At 44.4% G+C, this 26,071-nt stretch overlaps 1 protein-coding gene across 5 annotated transcripts in view; it reads right to left on the bottom strand.

Annotated features, from left to right (window-relative positions):
- Window positions 1-26,071, bottom strand: part of Poc1b (POC1 centriolar protein B) — a 99,826-nt gene that overhangs the window by 52,152 nt on the left and 21,603 nt on the right. For 4 of the 5 annotated variants that reach the window (XM_087555256.1, XM_087555255.1, XM_087555257.1 and 1 more), the window contains 3 exon segments: window positions 25,734-25,913; window positions 5,767-5,874; window positions 5,525-5,640 (listed from right to left, as the gene is read on the bottom strand). In XM_087555256.1, coding sequence (XP_087411382.1) covers window positions 5,525-5,640; window positions 5,767-5,874; window positions 25,734-25,913 — 404 coding nt within the window. 5 annotated transcript variants of the gene reach the window in all.

Genomic DNA, 26,071 nt, shown 5'->3' with positions numbered 1-26,071 from the left:
TCAGATGAGTATTAAGAAAACAGGAACAAAACTTCATCTGCTTTTGGGTTCCTGAATATGAGTAGCAAGCCTATGGCCACTTCACATTCTGCACAAAAACAAAACAAAACAAAAAGGCCACACACGATGGGTGTGGAGGTGATGTCCTTCCCTCCCCATTTGCACCTTCAGTATTCAGGAGTTAGGCCTTCTTCCTCACTGGCTATGGAACTAAAGAGCGGGTCCTGCACCTTGCCTGGGCAACATAGTGGAGCTGGTCCTGATGGTGAAGGCATGGGTGGGTCAGTCTGGAGGGTGTGAGAGCAGGACAGCTGGCCCAGCCCCTCGAAGGCTGCAGAACTTGGGAGAGTGAGCCCTGAACACTGACTGGGCAGCACAGTGGAGCTGACCCTGGAGGTGTGGGTATGGGTGACCCTGCCCACGGGCATGAGAGCAGAACTGGTCCTGCCTCCTGCCAGCTGCAGGATTAGTCTAGCCAGAGCAGGGCTGGAGACCTGGCCCTGGGGGTGTGAAGGGAGAGCTGCTGGGCTGACCAGCTCAGCAGACACTCAGGCCCAGATCCAGGCTCTGAAATGGCCCGCCCTAAAATTTACATCATCTTTGAAAGGTTGGGACCAGTGAAAGGGCCAGTCCTGCTGTTCCAAAGCTGCAGGATTGCCATGACACAGGACAACAACAGGATAACTGGGAGGAGACCTGATGAGGAACCAATACTGATGGTGTCACAGAAACCAGAAATCTCAAACCAGACCCATGACTCATTGCAAAGAGCATTTGCAAGTGAAGATGTGTGGACAGACGGACACACTGTGGGATACACTGTGGGACACACTTCGATCTGCTACAGCCTCCACGGTGAGATGTTTTCTATGCTTTGTGTTTGTTGTTTGTGCTTTTTATTTTGGGGAGGAAGCTGCAAAAGGTAGATATGAAGGGGTGGGAAGATGCGGGAGACTAGGGTACATGATGTGAAACTCAGAAAGAAACAATAAAAAGTTATCATAAAGAAAAAAATTCACACACTAAGACTGCCAATGTACAGAGAAATAGATGAAGATTGCTTTCTTCTCGAATCTTTGTTGAGAAAAGATTATTAAGAGTTAAAATTTCAATTAATACATGGAATTCTATATCCAGGAAATACAAAAGAATTTATATACCATATCAATAAAAAAAACCATTAAAGAAATAGGTATTTTATTCTATTAAGTAACTTTTTTGGACTGAAAATGTGGTAGAGTTGCACAGCCCTCAGTTTAGTTCTCTGTACTAAAAAATCCAATTATCTAACTTCAAAGAGCCTTGGAAAAGGTGTTTCAAAATATAAAAGTATTTCTTAAGGTCAAAGGTTAAAGAACTGACCCAAATCCACTGCATCCAAAGCAGTGAGTCTTAAAAACAAAACAGAACAGAAGAGAAATGCTGTTCTGCTCTTAGTAGCATTTAAAAGAATTGAAATACAGGACAAAGATGCATTTCATTTAGATCACAGGACTTCTTGCTGAATACTTAAACTGTCTTAATAAACTCAAGGTTCAGTTAAGAGTAACAGTTAAAGCCCTCAACGTGATTGCTTTACAAACTACCATTTAAAAGCAATCCTGTTGTATTTTGTATCTTAAATGTCTGTGTCTGGAAATGGATAGGGTACAGGGTAGAATTTTAACAGTGTATGTGAAAACTGCAGACTTAAAAACATGCAAAGTGACCAATATCTGCTCCTTTAAATGATAATCTGTTGGGCTTGAGCAAGTAAACAGTTTTTTTTTAATGTATTAGACTTACATCAACATTGGAACATAAATCTCTGTGTGCCATTAGCACTGGGCCCCAAATTTGTAAACAACCTAAAATTTTACCTTTTGCCTAAAGATCTATTATCTTACTAAGTCAAGAATTTCAAATTTTTGCTTCAAAAGTAGAGAAGAAACTATTCATGAAATGTGTAGCTGTGGTGCTAGCGGTTATGGGATCCTTGGTACATAGAATATGTTTATGCTCCTCGAATGTATAAACTTCCTAGACGTTCTCTTTTGTTGAGACAGGGCTACTCTGTAGAGTCCTGAATGTCCTAGGACAGACTCTGTTAGATGAGGCTGGTCTAGAACTCAGAGATCTGTCTGCCTCTTTCCTAGCTGGTGGGATTAAGGGTGTGCACCACCCCCAGGCTTAGAATGTCAATCTTAAGAGACGCTCCATTAAGCTGAACTCTCTCTCTCTCTCTCTCTCTCTCTCTCTCTCTCTCTCTCTCTCTCTCTCTCTCTGTGTGTGTGTGTGTGTGTGTGTGTGTGTGTGTGTGTGTGTGTGTGGTCTCTAGGTGAGTATGGCAGGCCAGAGGTTGACTTCAAATGGCCAGTCTTCCTCTACCACTCTCCATGTTATTTTTGAAAGACATTTTTCCTCTGAACTATGGCGTATCATTTTGGCTGGACTGACTGGTTAACAGGGGCGGGATTCTCCATCTCTGAGCACAGAGAACTGGGGTTATGTATGTGTGTGGCCGCATGCAGCTTTAATGAGTTGTGGGGATCTGAACTCAGGTCCTCACGTTTGCACAGCAAGTGCCTCATCCACTGAGCTGTCTCCACCATCGCCTCCGATACTGTCAGCGATACGAATTTGCAGGCCTGTATTCACGGGTTCCCAGCTGTGTCTCGTCAATCATTTCTATGCACATCAGCTAGAATGCCTCATGTTATACCCAGCAAGCAGAGGAGTAATTCAGGCGACGGGCACTCCAGGGGCACATTTCCAGACAAGCCCGTCTACTTTAGTTAGGAAACATCTATTTACTACTAAAAGACAAAATGACTTGTGCATGCATTTTTCTGGGCTGACCATGGTATTAGACGACCAGTTGGTGTGCCCTTTCCAGGGGAGACTGTTTCTCCCACTCCTTGGTTGCCCGCAGTTCTTATTGTAGCTTTTCCTCGTCCTGTCAGCATGTCGGAGTTGTACGTGTTCAGGTCAGGTTTAGGCTGCCATGTTGGTGAGACTCATGGGATGTTTCTAGGAGACACAATTTCCCAGCAAACTCCCCATCCTCTCAGTCTGAATCTTTCCACTCCTTCTCTGCAATGATCTCGGAGCCTTAGGGAGGGGCTGTGCTGTATTCATACAAGTAGCATTATACAGACCGAGCAGGTTGTATTTATGATTTTAGGGACGAACACACAAACCATGAGTTTAAAAGACGAGAAGGGTGGGGTGGGATGAGGTGGAAATTTTGTGGGAAAGTTTGGGTTTAGGGGCAGGAAAGGGAAGGGGGAATTAATGTAACTTTATTATAATCTCAAAAAATTACTTACAAAAAGACAAAATTAAATGGAACTTGTATATAAAAGTATCCCATTACTGATAAACATACCATTCCTTCAATGGAAACAAATTTACATGTATTTCTGAGAGGAGAATTAGGATGGCTTGATGACCACAACACTGGCAATCATGATATTGACCGCAATGAAATTACTGAGGCCATTTTGCCAGTTGTTTGATTCCCTTTTGAATAAAAAGATTTATTTATGTATTTTAAAGTTTTCTGTGTAAAGTGTTATACTTTATGTATGTATGGAGCAGAATGTCAGAAGAGGGTACTAGGTCCGCTGGGATCTAGTTGTGAGTGCCATGTGGGTGTTAGCACCTGACCCAGACCCCCCCAAAGGTCAGCAAGTCTTAACCACTGAGCCATGGCTCCGGCCTCAATTTTTCAGCTTCTTGCGAAATTCCAAATATGCATGGTCTAAGACTTTTGGTTCCTTTGGTTTTGATCCTTGTCCAAAGCACTTAGAATCAAACTCAGGAAAAATGACCCCAATATGTACTTATTTTTGAATTCCACATCTCTTTAAATATTTACTCTTGTTGGTAGTGATTTAAATTTTTCTTGTACATTCTTTGATTGTTATCTACTAATATTTTGCATAAATACAGCTTCTAACAATATATGTCTTAAGCAATTTCAAGGTGCTAGGTTATCACCCACAGGACAGATAGAATAAAACTTAAGAATGTGTTCTACCCTAAGGACCTTCTATGCTTGAATTTGGCCCCAAAGAGGAAGACATTTAGGGAGTCTCTTTGATATGGGCTCCGTGTCATATGGTATCTCCCGTCTCCAATGTGATACAGGATCAGATCAGATCAATGGGGACACCTCTCATTCCAGTGATGAGGGACAGTTAAGATCAAATTACTAGATGATTAATCAGCTATACCTTCAGAAAAAAATGCTCATAGACAATGGGGGGGGTGTCTTCAGAGTCAAAGTAAAGCATGGTGGTACATACTTAGAGTCCTAGCACTTGGGATGACAAGGCAGCAGGGTCATGATTGGGGCTAGCCTAAGCTATATACAAAGACCTCTCAAAGTGAACAACCAAAATTAAGCCACTTGTATGAGCCTTTCCAAAAGCAACTAAAGCCAAGGGATTATAGAGAAGTACGTGGTTGCCTGGCACCCCCTCCATTCCACTAGAGTCATTCTTAGTAATCCTATCCAGAGCGATCAGCAGGGAAGAGACTCCCTACGGAACTGATTTAATTAGACTCATTTTGGCTTTGGATCCTAGCATTTCATTTTACTTTACATTGGGATTTCAATGCTCAGACACAAGCATCTGGCTCATTTCCTGTAGATGCCCCAGTCATTGCATTACAGCTCACTCTCTTCTCCAGTGCTAGTTTATTACTGAGCTATGAACACCTACAAAGCCAGACTGGCAGACACACTAATTCCCACAAGGTTGAGCAATACCTAAGCACATGGAAAACTAAATGGGCACTTAGAAGCTGATTTTGCTAAAATGTCCAACCCTGGGCCACAACACACACACCCACACCCACACACCCACACACCCACACACCCATACACACACACACACACCCTGGGCCACAACACACACACACACACACACACACACACACACACACACACACACACGAACACACATATGTCCTAAACCTGTAGTCACCTAGATCCCTGGAAAAACAGAACCTCTCAGGACAGACCAATCCCCCAGATGACGATAATAACTCATGAAAGGTAGGCTTCACGATGGGGTAGAAATGACCTGAGTGTGGGAAGCAGACTCATCCCGTAGCAATGGAGCATAAAGGACTTTCCCAACCTACTTTATAGAGTCAGAACCAAGACGGTGATAAGAAAACCCCGGCCAAGGCTGCTGAAATGTGCACACATCCTTGCACCCTGCCTCACTGCTTCCTCTACTTAAGGTACGGAAGCTCTTGTCACCATGCCAAGACAGATGTGGGGGTAACTGGTCGTTTATCTTTTCTACTCCTCAACATGGCCACACTGAATACATTTGCTCTCTCTGCTTTTCACTAAGATGTAAAATAAAATAAAAAGTCTTTCTCCCTTTCTTCCTCCTCTTGTTTCTTCTGTTGATGGGAGTCACCTATTCTGCTCTCTAGCCAGGTCAAGGCAGCCTATGACCCCCACAGGCCTTTCCCACAGCAGCCATTCAACAGTGCAACTTCCCTCTGGTCGGGGGACCGTTACCTTGATAGTGTTGAAGTAATCTGTTCATTCTTATATCCCAGATTCTCACAGCGTGATCAGAACCCGCTGAAGCTATGCATGTACCATTAGGGCTAAAGTCCACAAAATTTGCAAATCTAGGAAGAAAGAATATGACAGCTTGACATGTCAATCTCTTTACCTTGGTTTTAAAGTGTGAATTGTTTATAATGAAATATCTCCTTAGGGAACAGACCCATATCGATGTACATCGATGGACTTACCCTACGGAGTCCGAGAAGTTATTAACACACTGCTTGCTTGTAGTGTCCCAGATTTTAATAGTTTTATCCTCACTACATGACACGATCAATCTCCCGTCGGGTGAAAATCTAGAACGCAGAAGATTCTAGATGAGAGCACATCACACACAAGTCAGGCTACACGGATGAGGTACCAGAGGCCACTGTCAGCACACTGCGGGAACTACATAGAAGAGTCAACACTGCAACTGATCTCTTCGCAGCTAAGCACCACCATGACAAACCATGAGACGCTTGAAAGACAAAACACGCTATGTAAACGATGCGCCTTTGTTTGCTTGTTTCTGTTTCTGTTAAATAACTGAGTTCTGAGGCTCTCCTGGAGGTTTTGATGCAGCTCTGTCTGCACTCCTTCCAAGCTAATACCTTGTATTTTAATAAGCCCTCTATTTCTTCTGTTTCTTGTTTATTTTTAATTTAGATTTTTATTTTCTACCATCATTCAAGAGATTTATTTCTACCAAAAACCAAAGAGATTTTTTTCCTACTCATCCCACCAACCTGACAGTGGAGCTTTTTTTTTTCTTTTTAATTTATTTTTTTTTTAAAGATTTTATTTATTTTATATAAGTGAGTACCCTGTCACTCTCCTCAAACACACCAGGAGAGGGAATCAGATTGTGTTGCAGATGGTTGCGAGCCACCATGTGGTTGCTGGGATTTGAACTCAGGACCTCTGGAAGAGCAGTCAGTGCTCTTAACCACTGAGCCACCTCTCCAGCCCCTCTTTTTAATTTATTAAAAACAAAACAAAACCGGCTGGTGGGTTAAGAAAAGTTTACATGGCATCGACCTAATTCCCAAGGCCAGAGGCTTCCGGGACTTAGACTAGAAGCAGGACACGTCACTCAGAACAGCTGGCTCTTTCCTGCTCCAGTCTATCACCAGAATGCCCAGCCCAGAGTGGTGGTGGTGGTGATGGTGGTGGTGCAGGCCGGCAGGCCAGACATCCTGCCCAGTGTTTCTTGCACAACTGATTTCCCCATTCATTCTGTTTGTAATGCTAATTGCCTTTTAAAGTCAGAAGGGCTGAAAACCAAACAGAAGATGAAGTTTAAATAGTCAGGAAACTACAGACAGCTTGTTCACTAGTTATATTGCAGGAGCAGCAAAGGCCAGAAAGGACAAAATAGCCTACTGACGGGTGATTATGAGTGTGTTTATGTGACGTTTCCCTGCAACCCAGAGTCCAGATTTCTGTTTTCAGTTTTGTGTGGAGTGTAATTAAAGGTTTTGTTTTCTCTGCACACCTAACTTACTATTTTTGCCTGTGTGTCAGAAGCCCGGGAACTGAACTTACAGACAGTTGTGAACTGCCATGTGGGTGCTGGGAATTGAACCCAGGTCCTCTAGAAGAGCAGCCAGAGCTTTTAACTGCTGAGCCACCTCTCCAGCCTCCTAACTTATTATTGAGACCTAAAAGGACTCTTCATGACTCAAAGTTGAATACTGCACTTCTGAGTTCATCATGTAGAAACAAAAGACATCCAGAAATGTCATAAAAACTCTGTGTGAGCTCTTATTGTGCATGAAAATCCTTCAAGAAGAAAAATCTTCCTTTCTTAGGAGTTTCCTATAATTTTAAAATGACAAGTAATATTTTACTAATCTTTTCATCCAGAAAATACATGAGAAGGATTCAAATATGGAGAACAGTATTAAAATTAGGAACTTAAATTAAAAAAACCAAAAATCCTCCCAATTCCCCCACCAAAAACAAAAAAACCCTAACCCCAAAACTCATCATGGACTTGGGAGAAAAACTTTACCCATTACCTTTATGGAAATAAACTTTTCAATTAAATGCAGACTTCCAAGGAATCAATTACACTGCTTTCTCCTCCTCCTGCTGCTGAGACAAGATCTCACTATGTATCCTGGCTGCCATAGAACCCTATGTAGACCAGGCTGGCCCTGAACTCACAGAGGTTCGCCTGTCTCTGTCTCTAGAATGCTGGGACTAATGGTGTGTACCATACCCAGCTACTCTATTTCTTAATAAGCCTTATTTTTGAAAAATTACTAAACATGAGAATCTTAAGTAGCAAAAATATTTTTTAAGAGATGGAATTATTCCTAACATTTTGAGGAAGTAACGATAGAACATTTAGTCAACTGAAATAATCCAACTTCAAATTATTGTATTTTATTATCATCATCATCATCATCATCATCATCATCATCATCATCATCATTGTTATTACTGTGGTGCTAGAGATCAAACCCTGGGCTTTGTGTGTGCTAAACAGGCACTCTTTCACTCAACTACATCTTGTTTACATTATTGATCAAACCTACCACTATTTTACAACATTACCTTATCAATGTTTATTGAGCCCATATATCATAGAATGGTTTTTAACACTTCACTTATGGAAACTAATGTAATATTCAGAACAATCCCATAAAAACAGGTATTATTGCTTGCCTCCACATGCAGGGAGTAAACTGAGGCACACAAAGGAGTATGGTGGTTTGAATGAAAAAATTTGAAATTTCAAAATTCAAAACTCAAATTTACAGCCTCATGTATTTACCTGATCACCAGTTGGCGGTGCTATTTAGGGCTGTTTAGTAGGTATGGGCTTGCTGGAGGATGCATGGTGGGCTTTAAGACTCATGCTATTTCCAACTAGCTCTCTCTGCTTTAGCCTGTTCAAATGTGAGCTCTCAGTCTGCTGCTGTAGCTGCCACATCTTTTGCCTGCTGCAAAGCCCTCCTTGCCATCATGGAGTCTTAGCATTATGCATCTGTATATCTGAACTCCTTCTGTGAGTAGCCTTGGTCATGGGGTTTTTTATCACAACAGTAGAAAAGTAACTAACAGAGTTTGGTACTAGGAGGGGCGTACCATGTTGACGTTTTGGAGGAATAGTAAAGGGTTCTGGTACTTTGGACTAGGAATGTGTTGGACTCTGTAACGCAGAGCCTACCAGGCCATCCGAGTAGGAACTGTCGGGCTAATCAGCCCCAGGGACCCCCAGTTCCTCCTATTCAGCGCTGGGATTACAGGTGTGCATCTGGCTTTCACATGGGTGCTGGAAATCACTCAGGCCCTCATACTTGTGTACTGAGCACTGAGTGACTTCCTGGCCCTACCCAAAGTTTTAAAATGGAAGGGTAACATAAGGGACTGTTCTTGTGACATAGATGATCCTTTCACTAAATATCTATGTTGGGGGTTAGGGGCAAAATTGGAAGGAAGGGGATGAGGTTCAGATTTGATCAAAACATATTACATGCATACAGGAAACCTCGATAAAAATGAGTACAAAGAACAATTACACGTACTGCCCTTGGTTGCTACTGGCAGTTAAGTAGAACAAGCACAGTCTCCTTCCTTGTGATGCCTCTTGAGGAGAACAATCATCCCTGGAGTCACTCAAAGACTGTCATTGGCACTGGGCTGCCCCGGACATCAGGAATGTAGTTAGAGGTGAGGTAAGAGTCCTCTCTTAAAGCTTTCCCAAATAATAGAACTGTAGATCCTGCCATCAATATTTTTTTTAACAGCAGTAACAACAACAACAACAATAACAACAACAAAAATTGTGCCACCAGAAGCAGGAAAGAAATGGGGTTTAAAGAGACATGCCAGTAAGAAGCAGCAGGTTCTCTTGAGTAGCAAAAGCTCAGGCTAAGCAGGAGGCTCACTCGGTCTGAGAATAGCTCCCTGGTACGGAAGACAGGAAGAGGTTGTGCACCTCGGGTTAGTGGAAAGGGCAGTTGGAGGCTGGGCAGCCCGTGCTGTGGGGAAGGAGCCTTTCTTTCCCCTCCCTTCTCACTTTGATTCCTGCACATGCCCCTCCTTTGAGAGGCTGGACATGGGCATGTTGAGTTGTACATTAATTAGAGACATCAAAATAAAAAAAAAAGTTAGCACCCAAAAGACAGGTTTCTCTTTGTCTTGACTTCCATGAGGAAAAGTTAGGACTTTTATTGTCAAGGGTCAAACACTATCTAGCAGGACTGTTAATTTTTAAAATGTTAGGAGTATCTAGAGTTTATACTGAGCACTAAAAGGTTGCCAATTCTCAGTTTAGTTCTACCCAACCAGCTTTTAAGAGTCCAGGAATTAGTCAGTGGTGACTAATGGGTTCTCGGAACAGCACATGACAAGTCCACCCCAAATTACTGTTGAATCCCTTAATGACACACAAAAAGAATGAAGACATTGAAACATTTTTTTCAAGCAAAGCTGCCTTACAGGTCTTTGAGAGTATCCCCAATGAAATACCAAGAACACTGTGACTTGGAATCTATGGAGTCCGCACCTATATAAAGTTGTATGTCCACATTCATATTCAGGTTTTCTTTCTTCCTATTTTGGCGTGGGGGAGGGGAGGCAATGCATGCTAGACAAGTACTCGATCACTGAGCTACAGCCTCCTTTGCTGCACTGAGCTATGGCCCTCCTTTGCTTCTTCTTAGTCCATATATTTTTTAATAAAACCACCTCTCAGGGAATGGATACAGAAAATGTGGTACATCTACACAATGGAATATTACTCAGCTATCAAAAACAACGACTTTATGAAATTCGTAGGCAAACGGTTGGAACTGGAAAATATCATCCTGAGTGAGCTAACCCAATCACAGAAAGACATACATGGTATGCACTCATTGATAAGTGGCTATTAGCCCAAATGCTTGAATTACCCTAGATCCCTAGAACAAACGAAACTCAAGACGGATGATCAAAATGTGAATGCTTCACTCCTTCTTTAAAAGGGGAACAAGAATACCCTTGGCAGGAAATAGAGAGGCAAAGATTAAAACAGAGACAGAAGGAACACCCATTCAGAGCCTGCCCCACATGTGGCCCATACATATACAGCCACCCAATTAGACAAGATGGATGAAGCAAAGAAGTGCAGGCCGACAGGAGCCGGATGTAGATCGCTCCTGAGAGACACAGCCAGAATACAGCAAATACAGAGGCGAATGCCAGCAGCAAACCACTGAACTGAGAATAGGACCCCCGTTGAAGGAATCAGAGAAAGAACTGGAAGAGCTTGAAGGGGCTCGAGACCCCATATGTACAACAATGCCAAGCAACCAGAGCTTCCAGGGACTAAGCCACTACCTAAAGACTATACATGGACTGACCCTGGACTCTGACCTCATAGGTAGCAATGAATATCCTAGTAAGAGCACCAGTGGAAGGGGAAGCCCTGGGTCCTGCTAAGACTGAACCCCCAGTGAACTAGACTGTTGGGGGGAGGGCGGCAATGGGGGGAGGGTTGGGAGGGGAACACACATAAGGAAGGGGAGGGGGAAGGGGGATGTTTGCCCGGATACCGGGAAAGGGAATAACACTCGAAATGTATATAAGAAATACTCAAGTTAATAATAAAAAAAAAAAAAAAAAAAAAAAAAAACCTCTCAGCATTTAATGCTCCAAGATCAAACAATATGGGGGTACTGTTTCTTGACTGATAAGCAACATGTCCCTAGCAGGAGTAGGAGAAGGAAGGCACCCAAAATAATGAAGTGCCCACTACAGCCCGATTCCAGGGCAAATTCCATGTTTCCCCAACACCCCCCCCCCCCCCCCAGCTATGTAACTCCATGAAAGTCACTACATAAGGGATGGAGTTTTCTCTTAGTGTAGTGAGTTTAGCTAACAATGAGATCCAAAACTCTCACGGATGCATTGCCAACTACTAATGTCAGACTTCTTTTTGATAGGTTTTATGCTTACATTCTGAGGGTGAAGGCCAGGGGAACAAAGAAATGTTTATGTCCCCTTAAGTGGCAAGAAGAGAAGCCATCTGTTGGCTATATCAGTAGAATTCATCCCTGTAACTCTCGAGAAACAGAAGCCAAGCGAAGCTGGTATAAGGAGATTAAGTGTGGTATCACACAGTCATTCATTGCTGCGTCATTTTACCGCTTACATGTGTGATTACTACAAATACGACTGTCTTCAGGGCATCCGCTCTGAGCACCCGGACAGCACCTGCAGCACTGAACTCAGCGCTGTTTCCCTTCCTGAGTTATCTGTCCCATGGCTGATTTCTAGTTCTTCCCATCCTTCCTTGCCCTTCATTATTAACGTCTCCTCCACCTGCATCTGGCACTTTGCTCTCTCATGGTCTATGAGCGACAGAAGTGAACTTGAAATGTAAATTAAAGTGGGTCACTTTCCCCCTCAAAGTGTTTGGTGGCTTTACATGGGCTGTGGGCCAAAGTCTGACATCTTGCTTGCTGACGGGAAGTCCCAGGACTGTCTCTTCTTCTGCATCAGTGAGATCTTCCTGGCACTGCAGCATCTTCTCTTAGGGTCTTGCTCTTCCTCACAAGCTGTCCCAATGCCCTACTTGTAATTTTTTAAACCTCATTTAACAAAGCAATTGGGGGCTGGGGAACCGCAGAGGTGATCATTCAGGCCTCCACTCCCTTCTTTCCTTCTAATCTAATGCCCCAGTCTCATCCCCAGCTCTGCAGCAGGTCACCTGCTGTGGTCTTCCTCTCTGTCACCATCTCCAGCAGATCACTCAGATCTTCTCCTACAGTCTCCCTCACTGCCCCCTTCCTTAGTCTCAGCCTCTACCCTCTGCAGGCTCTCCATGGGACCCAACAGCTGGCCACCATTCCAACCAGAAAGCAGGCAGGCAAGCATCAGATGCGCCTCTCTCCCTCCAAACTCACCCCAGACTTATCCCTAGCCCTGTGGCAGACCATCAGCTGTAGCCTCCCCTCCCTCTCTGCCCCCATTCCCAGGGGACTAAGCACATTCTGGTGACACACTCTGCTTTCTTCCCTCCGGTAGAACTCCCCCAGACCCCACCTTCTAGCCCATCTCAATCTCTAGGTGTCAGCTCCCAATACCAGGAAATGCATTCTACTCAGACGCAAGCCCAGTGGCCATACCTGAAAGGATCTCAGAAGCATTCCATACCAGGCAACCTACAGCTACCACAGTCTAAGAATTAGAAAGGACAACAGAAACCAAGGAACTGAATACCCACCTAATAAAAACAAGACCAGATAGCAGCACGTACCAAATATCATCCGAAATCCAGATGCCCTGAGGCCAGCATAAAAACATTAATAGTCAGGACAATATGTTTCCCCTGAAGCCCAGCAAGTCTACTACAGTATGCCCTGAAAAAAAAGATTTTAAAATAGCTTTTATGAATATGCTAGAGGTCCTTAAGCAAGAAATAAAGAAATTTATTGAAGAAATCCATGAAAAGTCACATGAAGAAAATAGTTTAAGACCTTCAGGTAGAAATAGAATCAGTAAAGGAAACTCAAACTGAGGAAAAACTGGAAATGAAAATTTTAAGAACTTAAACAGGAAGCTCAGAGGCAAGCCTGACTAACAATGAGAAATGGAAGAGAGAATGTCAGTCATTGAAAAGATAGAAGAAATGGAAATCCCAGGCAAAGAAAACATTAAATCTAAAAAAATTCCTGAGGCGAAATAACTAGGAGCTTGGGAACACTATCAAAGCACACAATCTACAAAAATCAGGAACAGAGGAAAGAGAAGAAAGCCAGGTCAATAGCCCAGAAAATATTTTCAACAAAATCATAAAAGAAAATGTCTTTAACCTAAAGAAGGAGCTGCCTAGAAGGTAAAGGGAGCATACAGATACGAAATAAACTGGATCAGAAAAGAAAGCCCTCTTGGCGTGTAATAAATAAAACACTAAACCTATAGAAAAGAAGAAAGAAGGTTAAAAGCTGCAAGGGAAAACTACCAAATTACAAATAAGATGAGAACTAGTAGGATAACAGCTGACTTTTCAATGGAGACTCTAAAAGGGTCTGAACAGCTAAGTCAGAATCACACTTAGATTTTGAGTTAAGGTCCACTTAACTCACAGAGTTAACCCATACCTACTTTGCTTGGGTGGTCGAGAGCCTGGGACTATAGGCCAGGGTAAGACCAACTACTACTGTTCTACTAAAGGAATCAATAAAATGACCCTTAAGGACGTTCTGCTGTGCTCATAGGTCTGTGTCTTGCATCAGAGAAATGCCGTCCTGTGGCCGATGGGAACAAATAAGAGATCCACAGCAATAAGCAGACAATAAGCAGGGAGTGAAAGACGTTGGAGCACTCAACCCTGAAAGGAATGCCTATAATCCCTTGCCTCAGGGCACAGGAACTCTGTGGAAAAGGAGGCAGAAAGAGTCTGAGAGCCAGAGAGGAAGAAGGACACCAAGGAATCAGTCTTTTAGACACAACAGGGATCACACACATATGAACTCAGACTCTGTTAGTATGCACAGTGCCTGCACAGGTCTGCACCTGATGGAGTCTGAGAGCTGATAGTACAAGTGGACATACACCCCAATCCCTCACCCAGAAGCTAGTGGACATACACCCCCAAATCCCTCACCCAGAAGCTAGTGGACATACACCCCAATCCCTCACCCAGAAGCTAGTGGACATACACCCCCAAATCCCTCACCCAGAAGCTAGTGGACATACACCCCAATCCCTCACCCAGAAGCTAGTGGACATACACCCCAATCCCTCACCCAGAAGCTAGTGGACATACACCCCCAAATCCCTCACCCAGAAGCTATCTCCAACTGATAGCCACTTGCAATGAATACTTTTCTCCAATAGAGTCTTGCTGGGGAAACAAATCACTCGTAAGGGTAGGTTCCATGCTCAATAACAGATGGTCAACACAAAACAAACCCAATGGCGCTGTTGGAGGGTTTTTCCCCTCTCTGACTTTACAGGTCCTTGGCACACATACTAAGGCTTCCAGTTTTGGTTTTGTATGGGATTCCTGAGTGTATGAGTGTGTGTCTACATCTATATGCATTTTCTTCGACTCGTTTTCTTATGTGGTTGTTTTGTCATATTCCAATTTGTTATTTATTTTATTATAACTCCTTAAATGCCTGGTTGTTTCCTAACAGAGACAGACAGGAAGTGGATCCGGGTGGGAGAAGAGTGGGGAGGGACTGAGAGGAGCAGTGGGAGGGGACTCATAATCAATATGTGTTATATGAAAACAGAATCAGTTCACACACATACACATACACACCCGCCCCCCCCCACACACACCCCACATACACACACATACCCCCCACACATACACATACACACACACACACCCAACACACACACCCTACATACACACACATACCCCACACACATACACATACACACACACACACCCAACACACACACCCTACATACACACACATACCCCACACACATACACCCCCCCACATACACACACATACCCCCCACACATACACATACACACACACACACCCAACACACACACCTCACCCCCCACCCCCCCACGGACCTATTATGTATCCTTCAAACTGTCTACTTCCTTGCCACCTCCTCATCACTCCCCCAAACTATGTAGCTCCCCAGGACGCAGACTTACAGGGGAACACATTCCCATTCGCACTACACCTCAGTAAGAGTTTTATGTCTTCTTTCCCGATTAATGTAAGAGAAATCTACCCCACCATTCTAACCCTACATATGCTTCACTGAATACTCCCCAGTGAGTACCTAGGAAAGCAAAAAATAAAGAATCATGACAAATTTAATGTTATATATAGTCAATGAGAGCTGATGGTTAAAATATTTTCAATTCATTGTACAAAAATGTTGACTGTACCCAATGCCATGGAACTGTGCGCATGAACAATGATAACAGTGATACATTTTTCCCCAACAGTACAAAGACTGGACACACATTATGTGTTTGGTGAGAACAGTATTTCAAATTTCCATCTTACTCGGGCTTGTGAAAGAAGACACAATACCATGTCAGTGCTGGGCAGTGCAAGGAGCAGTGACTCTCAATGAGCCAGCCGACCCAGGGGAAACAAGGGAGACTACAGTGTGTTCTCTGATAAGGGTGTCCAGAGGACTAGGTATACTACACGTATTTCCAACGTAATACTTCTGATTTATGGTGGGTTTATAATGACACAAGCCTATCAAAAGTCAAGAAGCATCTAAATATTTACTGGAGACATCCCACCACTCCCCCCCACAGCCCCCCCAAAGCCCCCCACACCCACCCACACCCCACATCCCTACACCCCCCACCCCCCCACTCCCCACCCCACACCCATCCCCCAACATACCTGCCCCCGCCCCCCCCCGCCCCCCCCCCCCCCCCCCGCCGCCACACACCATTTGGGACTAGGGAGATGGCCCAGCTGCTAAAGTGCTTACTTGCTCTGTAACCCTGGAGACGGGTATCTTAGGTAGGCTTTTACTGCTATGAAGAGACATTATGAGCACAGGAATTTTATAAAGGAGAGCACTTAACTAGGGCTAGCTGACAGCTTTGGCGCTTTAGTCTATCACCATGATGTCAGGAAGCATGGCAGCATGCAGGTAGACACGGTGCTGGAGGAGGTGAGCATTCTACATCTGGATCCACAGGCAGCAAGCAGACAAAAGAACTGAGACATTTCTCTAGCAAGGCCACCCCTCCTAATAGTGCCACTTCTTTTTTTTTTTTTTAATTTTATTTTATTTTATTTTTTTATTATCTTGAGTATTTCTTATATACATTTCAAGTGTTATTCCCTTTCCCGGTTTCCGGACAGACATCACCCTCCCCCCTCCCCTTCCTTGTGGGTGTTCCCCTCCCAAACCTCCCCCCATTGCCACCCTCCCCGCATAGTCTAGTTCAATAGTGCCACTTCTTATGGGGCTCTGGGGCCATTTTCATCCTAACAGCCACAGATTGGGAAGGATCACAAAAGCTCACTGGCCAGCTAGTCTTGCTGACTTGGTGAGTTCCAGGTTCAGTGAGAGACTTTGTCTCAAAAAAGGAAGGCAGAGAGCAATAGAGGAAGACGGTGAATATGAACCTTTGGCATACAGAGGCACACAAGAACACATACATAGACGTGCATACACCACACACAAATGCACATAGACATATTTATTTTAGCTTCCAATTCATAAGCTCAAATGAGTACACAGAATAGCAACAACAATTGAAAATTAAAGGACTCCTTTACTGCTGAATCACTGCTAGAAAGTAGCGATGTTGGAAATCTTCTCCCATTCCTAACCTCTACTTACTTTCCTTACTGTGGATACATACCGTGTAGAACCCTAAGTTACTTTATATATGTGATGGTTTGCATATGCTTGGCCCAGGGAGGGGCACTATTAGAAGGCATGGCCTTGTTGGAGGAAGGGTGTCACTGTGGGGTGGGCTTGGAGACCCTCCACCTAGCTGCCTGGGGATGCTCAGATTGTACCTGGCTTCAGGTGAAGATGTAGAACTCTCAGCTCCTCCTGCACCATGCCTGCCTGGATTCTGTCATGCTCCCACCTTGATGATAATGGACTGACCCTCTGAACCTGTAAGCCAGCCCTGATTAAATGTTGTCCTTTATAAAACTTACACCCGTTGGTCATGGTGTCTATTCACAGCAATAAGACCCTAAGTAAGACAATATGTATCAGAAATTAGAAGGCTATGACTAAATCTTGAAAAAATTCTTTTTCAAGAGTTAGTATCTCTTACCTAAATATGTTTAAAATCATGGCTTTATTAATACATATTTTAAATGAAGATACATAAACAAAACTTGAGGAACTGAATCTTATCACAATCACAGATAACATTTTGTGCAGAATGGATTCTTTTATCTTTGTTCAGGCACAGGTCAATTATAATTGTGGATTCTGAATATTGCCATCTCCATCTGAACATAGTTTTATGCTATAACTTGAATATATTCCTATTTTAATGGCTAGATGAAAAACTAAGCTTCACTAGTTTTTAAGATTGGGAACTGGGAAAAGTTGGTTATTTTTAACTTCTCGATATAACTATTTTCTTTTTAAAAATGTGGTGCTGGTATTGTTATTAGTTGTTTGCTTTTGAGACAGGATCTCACTATGTAGCCTGTACCCCGAATTCACTATGGATCATAGGATGGTCTGAAACTTTGACTCCGATCAGATTACAGGGCTGTGCCATCGCACCCAGCAACACCTTTTAGTACAAGAGTATTTATTCTAGGTAAACTTCTAGTTAGAAAATCACTGCAACAAAAAATTTTAAGTCTTCTCAGGCTCCCTCTCTCCCTTGTTCTGTGTGCATGTATACATGGACATACGTGTGTGTGTGTGTGTGTGTGTGTGTGTGTGTGTGTGTGATTTGTATACATGAATGCAGATGCCTGTGGAGGCCAGAAGAGGGTATCAGATCCTTTAGAGCTAGAGGTAAAAGCACTTGTAAGCCATCCCAACATTGGCATAACATACTGAAGTAGGATCTTCTGCAGAAGCAATACATTTTTCTACCACTGAGCTTTCTCTCCAGTCTCTCGATACTCTGTATCACTGGTTCCCAACCTGTGGGTCATGTCCCCTTTGAGGTCTGACTAAGTCTTTCACGGAGGTCATGTATCAGATATCTTGCATATTAGATATTTATATTATGACTCAGAACGTAGCAAAATTAGTTATGAAGTAGCAACAAAACTAATTTTATGGTTGGTGGCGTCACCACAACATGAGGAACTGTATTAAAAGGTTTCAGCATTAGGAAGGTTGAGAACCACTGCTCTATGATAGCATAATCTGTGAAGAAATTTTAGGCTGTGTCTGAGAATACAGAAAAAACTCACATAACAAACAATTTAAAAAAGCACCAAGATACTGTACAAATGTCAGTATTAGCAGACCAGGCCTGTGAAGTCATTGTTACAAATATTCTCAAATTTTCTGTTTACTTTTCAAAGTCAGGGTTTCACTCTGCTGGCTTTCTCCTTTCCCCTTTCTCCACCTCTTTCCTGTTTTATTCAGTCTGAGACCCCAGAGCACAGAATGACACCACAGTCGGGTCGGGACGGATCTTCTCCCTTGATTAATGCTCTCTGGACAAGCCCTGTGACACATGTGTCATGACCTGCCTGCATATTTGTTATAAAGTTCACTCAAGCTTACAATTACAACTAGCAGTCACCATCCACTCCCAAGAATGGGGGCACACTCATTTCTTGTTTTGGACAGCATAAGTCCAGGCTGGCCAGATGTTGGCTTTCGGGACCTATTTCAGTGGCCCCCTCCACAGGTTTGCAAGTATCTAGCCATACAAAAGTTACATCACTGTCTTTCCCTGTGGTAACTGGACTGAGCCATGTTATCGCCATCTCAGGGGCTTCAGCCTCCAGGCAACTGGTCCTAGGGCTTCTCAGTTCCCACAATCACATGAGCCACCTCCCTAATAAAAGGACCACAGCAAGTGATACTTCAAAAGCTGTGATTATATATCTCTGTATAAACATCCTTTATAAATGTGGAACAAAAAGCAAGGGGCCTTATGACCAGGAAAAAGGCAATATAGGACATGATAAATGACATTTTTCAAGCTCAAGAAATGACAGCAGATGGAATCTTGGATCTATTCAAATGAGTAAATTGTGCTGGAACTGGAAATATGGATGCAAAATGTAAAACTGGCTGCTTAACAACTGAGCTCTTTCCATGTGTACAATAAAACTGTCAAGAGGTAGAGAGTGGGGATATACTTAGGAAGTTCTAACACTTTGTCTAAACCATTGTAAGAGAAAGTGTTCTATGTTATAGATTGGGTTAAGGATGCATAATCAACTTCTGGATGTCACCCAGGAGCACAGAGCTAAGAGTAAATCCTAAATGTCAATAAAGGAGGGGAGGAAAATGGGAAACAAATATCCAGCCAAAAGGCAAGTGGGAAATAAGTGAAATTGACATAATGAGGAAATAAACATCGAGGCAGGGTGCTTGGCAAATCACGGGACCACTCACTCCAGCATACAGCCATGAACTACAGCTGGCAGGAGAGAATCCAGCTGTGTACGATGGCCATCCCTACAATCTCAGCACTAGGGAGGCTGAGGCAGGACAAGCATGAATTTAAGGCCAGTCTGGGCACACAGCGAGATGCATCTCAAAACAAAATAAAAAAATGCAAAAGTTGCAGGTATAATTACTTAGAAATAAAATGACTTTTGGAAGTCCAGTACATAAAATACATTAAGTAGATGATAGTTACTACCTTAATAGCATTTGTCCAAATTATACATAACAACTTTGGAGTATCACCTAAAGGTGACTCTGGTATGGCCGCAGGAGGAAGTCATGGAATACAGGGCAGTTGATGGTTGCCAGTTGCTGAGTCCTCACTATATGAAGGGACTATGTCAGTTGTGTTTATTTTATGGGGAGGTAGACTGAGGCCCAGAAAGCTTACATTGTATGCCTGGGATCACATGCTCACTATAAGCCCACTCTTGTAACTGCTCTGTGTCCTCTGTCTACTCAGACCAGCTGATGGTACTGCATCACTGAGGGAGGATTCTACTTCAACAGAAAGGAGGTGCCAGCAACAGCAAGAGGCAAAGAGCAACAGCAGCCAGCATGTCGCTCGATCTTGGCTACAGGCTTCCACTACTAACAGAGCTGACGATTCTGTGTCCTTGGCATGCATACACATGAGACTCTCTCTCAACGAGAAAACTATTCCTGGAGATTTTCCCAATGAACCCCTTTTGCTTTAGTCTAGGGTTTAGTAAGCAACCTTCTGTATAATATTCTGACTGTGTTGGCAAAGTAAGAAGGGCCTCACGAAGGCATGCTAAAGGTCTAGACCCTTTGACAGCTGGCAGTGCCATTGGAAATATGTAAGCTGCTTCCGTTGCAGGCTCTGCTAAATGTTTAAGCTCCCGCTGAGCTCTTGCCTCTTGACACAAACTGACAGAAAGACCTTAAGCCTTAGGGACCTTTTCCATTCTGCTTCAGGACTATCTCGTCGAGGCTGCATTCTCACAGCTACACTGAGAATCTGGGACTCAATGGCCACCTAGCTATCCCTCTTAACAGTTTTGTTCTAGCTGTAATAAGATGATCCAGTGTTAGAAATGGGTAGAAAAAGACTGGAAGAGTGCTGGAGAGCACATACGTGGAAAGTGGAAACTCACTACCTTTCAGCCAATTATTTATCAAGGACTATTCCTTGGCGTGGGGAGGGCTCTGCAGTGTCTGAGTCACACTTCAAGAAGCATGAAAACAAGCGGTGTTTAAGGTCCCTCAGAACCAGCGAGGCAAGGTAATCCGCCGTAGCTGGGTGTGTGAGTAAACAGTCAGTCTGAGCAGGACTTGGCCAAAGGTACAAGGAACAGGTGGAGCTGTGTAAACGTCTTGGTTAACATGCACAGATGATAGATATTCCCGAGTTTCTATTAAAGGCTTACAAAAATAACCTTGCCACAAAGAAACTCTCCAATCCTGCCACCAAAGTTACCTGAGAGCACAGATCAGCATCTGCCTACACTTGATTCTGCCCACCACATTTCTGGGCAATTATTCTGAGCCCTCTTTAGCCCTAAGACCATGGTTCTTGTACTACATGGGGCCCTCTCAAATGCCTTCTCTAGGAACCCACATCACTAACTTCCTCTGCTCAGTTGGGTCTTGGCTTCAATGTCATACTAGTAAATATGGTTTCTCCAATGTGGGGTGTGTGTGTGTGTGTGTGTATGTGTGTGTGTGTGTGTGTGTGTGTTAGTGTATTTGCTGTCTCCCCTTGACAGAAGAGGCCCTACTAGCACAGGATTTCCCTGTTTCTGCTTCTCTTGTCTTGGCAAGGCAGCACAGCAAGATAAAATACTTGTAACTCAAAGTCTAACAGGGAAGGAGAACTATGCTAAAGACCTCCTAGGCACTGTGACATCAACCCCAGCTGTTGGAGGAAGTGACACTGAGCAGGATCAGAGGGTAACGCTTGCAGCAGGTGCAGAAACTCAGGACACGCAGCTGTGCTATGGAGGAGTCACACAGCTGTGGGAAGGCAACTGTATGGTGAAAGGGACAAAGAGTGACGGTGTGTCACAGAAGGAAAAACACAAGCCTGGGTGAGGAGTCACCCAGAGGTCCAAACTGGGGAACAATATGGTCAGATCTGCCTTTTACAGAAGCAGAAACAGAGGTGTAGAGGGTGTGTGTTATGTGTGTATTATGAGACAGAGAGAGAGAGAGAGAGAGAGAGAGAGAGAGAGAGAGAGAGAGGAGAGAGAGAGAACACAGAAGATTCTGTAGCACAGAGAAAATTTAAAAGATGACCTTATAAGTTCCATAAGGGCCAACTAAAGCAGTAGGGCTGGATATGGGGACAAAACAGGTATTTTCACTAGACTCTTCTGTTTCAGTGTCATCTCCCACAGAAGCCTCTCATATGTACAAGCACAAAAGCAGCAAAGAGGAGTATTCCAGCACTCTCTCCTTTCTCCCGCTCATCATCTCTCAGGGATGACTGTATGCAGAAAGCAGAGTGGCCAATTGGAGAGGAAGTCACCTGACTGACTGCTCTCACCTCTGAATCAGTATCATTTTTAAGTCAGATCTCTGTCCATGGCATCTCTCAGCAACTATAGACCTGACCCTAAAAAGGTGGCAGGCTCAGGCATGGCTCACTTATGTGGACAGGAGATGCTGTGCTCCCCCCCCGCCCCCCACCCCCACCCCTCCCCATCCCCAGATGAGGGAAGGCTCAGCACTGCTATCAGAAATAGTAAGAAGCTTGGCCTTGCACTATGGTCCTGCATTTTCGCAGGCTGCTGCAGTCTCTGCCTAAGTGACAATGCCCTCTGGAAAGAGCCTGTCCAGTGGTAATGCTCAATCTCAAACACCATGAACTTCTGCTTCTCATTCTTACCAGGGCCTCTAAAGAAGTGCCATTCCTGTGGCCGAAAGCAGGGCATCCATGTGGTTCAGTTAGGCACAGACACACTGGAGCGCCTTGTCCCACCAAACTACCTGTGTTCTAACAACATCTGGTACTAACGCCCCCAAGAGTGCACTGGGTCCCTCAGGCCACAGTGCTTTGTTACAGGTTTCCTCTGCCCTCTTCCCACTGTAAACACACTGCGGTTGCCCCTGCCCTTCCCTCCCTCAGCTCTGGACCTAGAGCACCTCGTTCTCTTTCTCCTCTGACTCTTCATCAGTACCTCCCTCATCTTCCCTTGTCTTATTTTCCTTTAAGTCACATTTTATAATTACTTAGTTTCTGGAACTCAAACCTAGTTTTGCAGACGTGTGTTTGTGTGTGTGTGTGTGTGTGTGTGTGTGTGTGTGTGTGTGTGTGTGTGTTTCTTATATTGCTTTGCTTGGACATTTTTTACAGTATAGGTCTTTGTGTATTCTGGGTCCTGGTTTTGTGTTTTCATAGGTTTTGGGGTGCGTGCTTCTCCTGCTTTTTGTTTATTCTTCTTACTTGCCTGTTTGTTTTCTGTTCAGGTTTTTTTTTTCTTTTTTTCTTTTTTTTTTTTTTTTCGGAGCTGGGGACCGAACCCAGGGCCTTGCGCTTGCTAGGCAAGTGCTCTACCACTGAGCCAAATCCCCAACCCCGCCTGTTTGTTTTCTGAAGAGAGAGGAGCAAGGCATGGAATTGGCTGGGTGGGGAGGTGGGGGAGGGAATCTGGAGGAGATGAGAGAGGGGATGACATGATTGGAGTATATTGCATATACAACACTTTATTTTCCCCTTTTAAAATATATTTTCTCATACAATATAATCAGAATAGTTTCCCCTCCCTCTATGCCTCCCAGCTCCCCCTCACCTCTTTGCCCGCCCAGATTCACTCCCTTTCTCTCTCACATTACAAATGAACAGGCTTCTAAGAGGTAACAACAAAACATAACAAAATAAAATATAATAAAATAAAAACCATCATACTGATGTTATGGTTCAACTGGGTTGTTTGGGGATTTCCATGGGACCCTTTCGGCCAGCAGCTCAACTGGACAAAACCCAGTCCTCGTACCAGAAGCTGTGTTTAGTGACAAGAGATGGCAGTTGGGGTTCTCCTTCTCTCATTATTTGGGACACCTCACTAGGATGACCTTCACATATTATAGAGTTTTACTGCACTACCCCTCAGTTCTAGCGGTCTCTCCCCCATTTCCTCCCTCAAGCCCATGCCCTTCCCCTTCCCACTTGGTCCTCGTGCTCACACCCTCCTCTCCTCCCTGTTCCAGTCCACCAGGAAAATCTATTCTATTTCCCTCTCCCAGGGAGCTCCACGTGTCCCTGCTAGTGCTTCCTCTATGCTTAACAAAACACCAATGTTCACTCTTCCCTTTCATGCATGGCCCAACAAAAGCACTGTCTCAACACAGAGTAAGTGGATCTTGTCATCAAGTTCAAGAGCACCCACTCGGCCAGCTCTCACTGGCACATGAGTATGCCCCAAACGCAGCACAATCATTAACTTGTGAGGCCTCTTGACTTTTCTTTCATACTAGCCACAACCTCATTTGCTTATTGATTTAGATTTGGCTTTCAAGACAGTTTTTGATTTTGTTTGTTTTTGTAGCCTTAGCTGTCCTTGAACTCACACAGATCTGCCTGCCTGCTGGGATTAGAGGTGTGCACCACTCTTCCTGGCTGAGATTGGATGTTCTTTGCCATACAGATGAGGAGAGAGAAATGATACTGTGATGGCTGCGGTGCAAAAGTAACTGAGCTCTTCTGAAGAAAGCACAACTCAGTAAAATACACCCCATCCTTTTATCCCTGTTAGATTCATCTCCATGGATCATAGTCAGCACCATTTGAGTGATGTCATCCTGTTAAGACCATAGCAGCAGTGAAGACTGTGGGGTGCTGGGACACACAGACAGCTAGACTCAAACTCTTACTGCACTGTAATGTGGCTGGGAGCACGGGGACCATAGTTTCCCCGTGAGCACACCCGTGACACCATTTCTGTGAGACAGCTCTTCTATTCCCTGTAGAAGATAGGGTATGGGTGTGAGTTGGCTTCTGGCCAGAGCAGACATTTTGACACGTACTTGACTTGGGCGCGAGGGAACCACCACTTCTTACCACTAGACATAGGACTCTACACTTCGGCCTGAGTCATTCCCAGCCTTTTTCCAACAGAAATAGGGAGGGAGGGACTTTTCCTGGACATCCTCTAGGCTGTGAAGATTTAAGCTTGGAGCTACCTATAGCCTTCAGTAGCCGTGTGCTTGAAAGAACAAAGCAAACATGCAGAGACCCAGAATCCTTCCCAGCTCTGGTTGCGCCCTGCTCAGTGCGACGTTATTAAACACTCCTGGCAACTGACCACTGAGGAGGAAGAAAAACGCCCACAGCTGGGCTTCTGACACTTTCTATTAAGTGAGTCTCAGCTTTAACTCTCTGGAACCTCATCTGCCAAGCTGGGAAGCAAACCATGCCTTCCGCTCTACGTGGCAGAAGCAAGCCTGCCTCACGTGGCCTGGCCTAGGCCCACTCTGGAACCTCAGAAGCGCCTCCCTGAGCCCTCTGCTCTCCACTCTTCCACTCCTCAAAGGACCAGCCCCCCGCTGACAGCACTGGAGATGCACTGTGCACTCCTTGCTCTGTGCCTGAACAGTTATCCTCCAGCCCCGAACCCCTTCCTCCAGTTCTCAGTTCAGGTTCTCCACTCCAGTGATTTTCAGTCTTACAACTGCAGCCATGGTGGTGGAGCTGAGCCTGGGGGTTCCTATCCTATGGTCCCGGGACAGTGCTCATCTCTCACTTACAGATGCTCTCTTCGCTCTCCTTGTTCGTGTGCCTCTCCTCACCAAGCTTCATTCGCCTGTTTCAACCTACCTTCCAGCTCTCTTACTGCAGACCTGAGTAAGGGCAGGGAGCAGTGACCACGCCACACCCATTCCTCTCACAAACAAATTAGCTCATTACTTTGAGTTCATTTCATTCAGGATCTATTTAAAACGGCACAGACTTACTGCTCTCATATATGGATTCTGACGGCTTTGTTATGAGTGATCCCAGCACACTGTAGTCACAGAATAAATGTTTGCTGAGTGAACGAGTGGACATGACCCCAGTTCCTTGTCTGGAGGTTGGGGATGGGGTGGGGCTGATATAGTCTGGGGCAGGAGGCTGATTGCATGAGGAACCATTTGCACTTACTTGGCGCAGCGTACCCAGTGTGTGTGTCGGTACAGGGAGTAGAGGAAGCGCTGACGGTACATACTCCATACTTTAATGGATTTGTCTTCAGATGCTGTAACCAGAAACTGGCCATCAGCTGAAAAGTCCACACTTCGAACTGGGGCTGTGTGTGCTTTAAATTCTGAAGACTTTCCTTTCCTGAAAACACAGTTTAACAGTGATAAATTACTTAATGTAATACTCAGTCGCCATGAAGAATCAGAAATGTAAACAGCCTAATGCAGACCAGACCTTAACAAGTGCGAGAGGGCCGTGTGCTGCGGCACCCTCCACATTTGCTGTGGTGCGCTGGCTTG

The sequence above is a fragment of the Rattus norvegicus genome, chromosome 7, assembly GCF_021556685.1.
Source record: "Rattus norvegicus strain SHRSP/BbbUtx chromosome 7, alternate assembly SHRSP_T2T, whole genome shotgun sequence".
Taxonomy (NCBI): Eukaryota; Metazoa; Chordata; class Mammalia; order Rodentia; family Muridae; genus Rattus; species Rattus norvegicus.
This window is presented reverse-complemented; position numbering and strand designations above follow the sequence as displayed.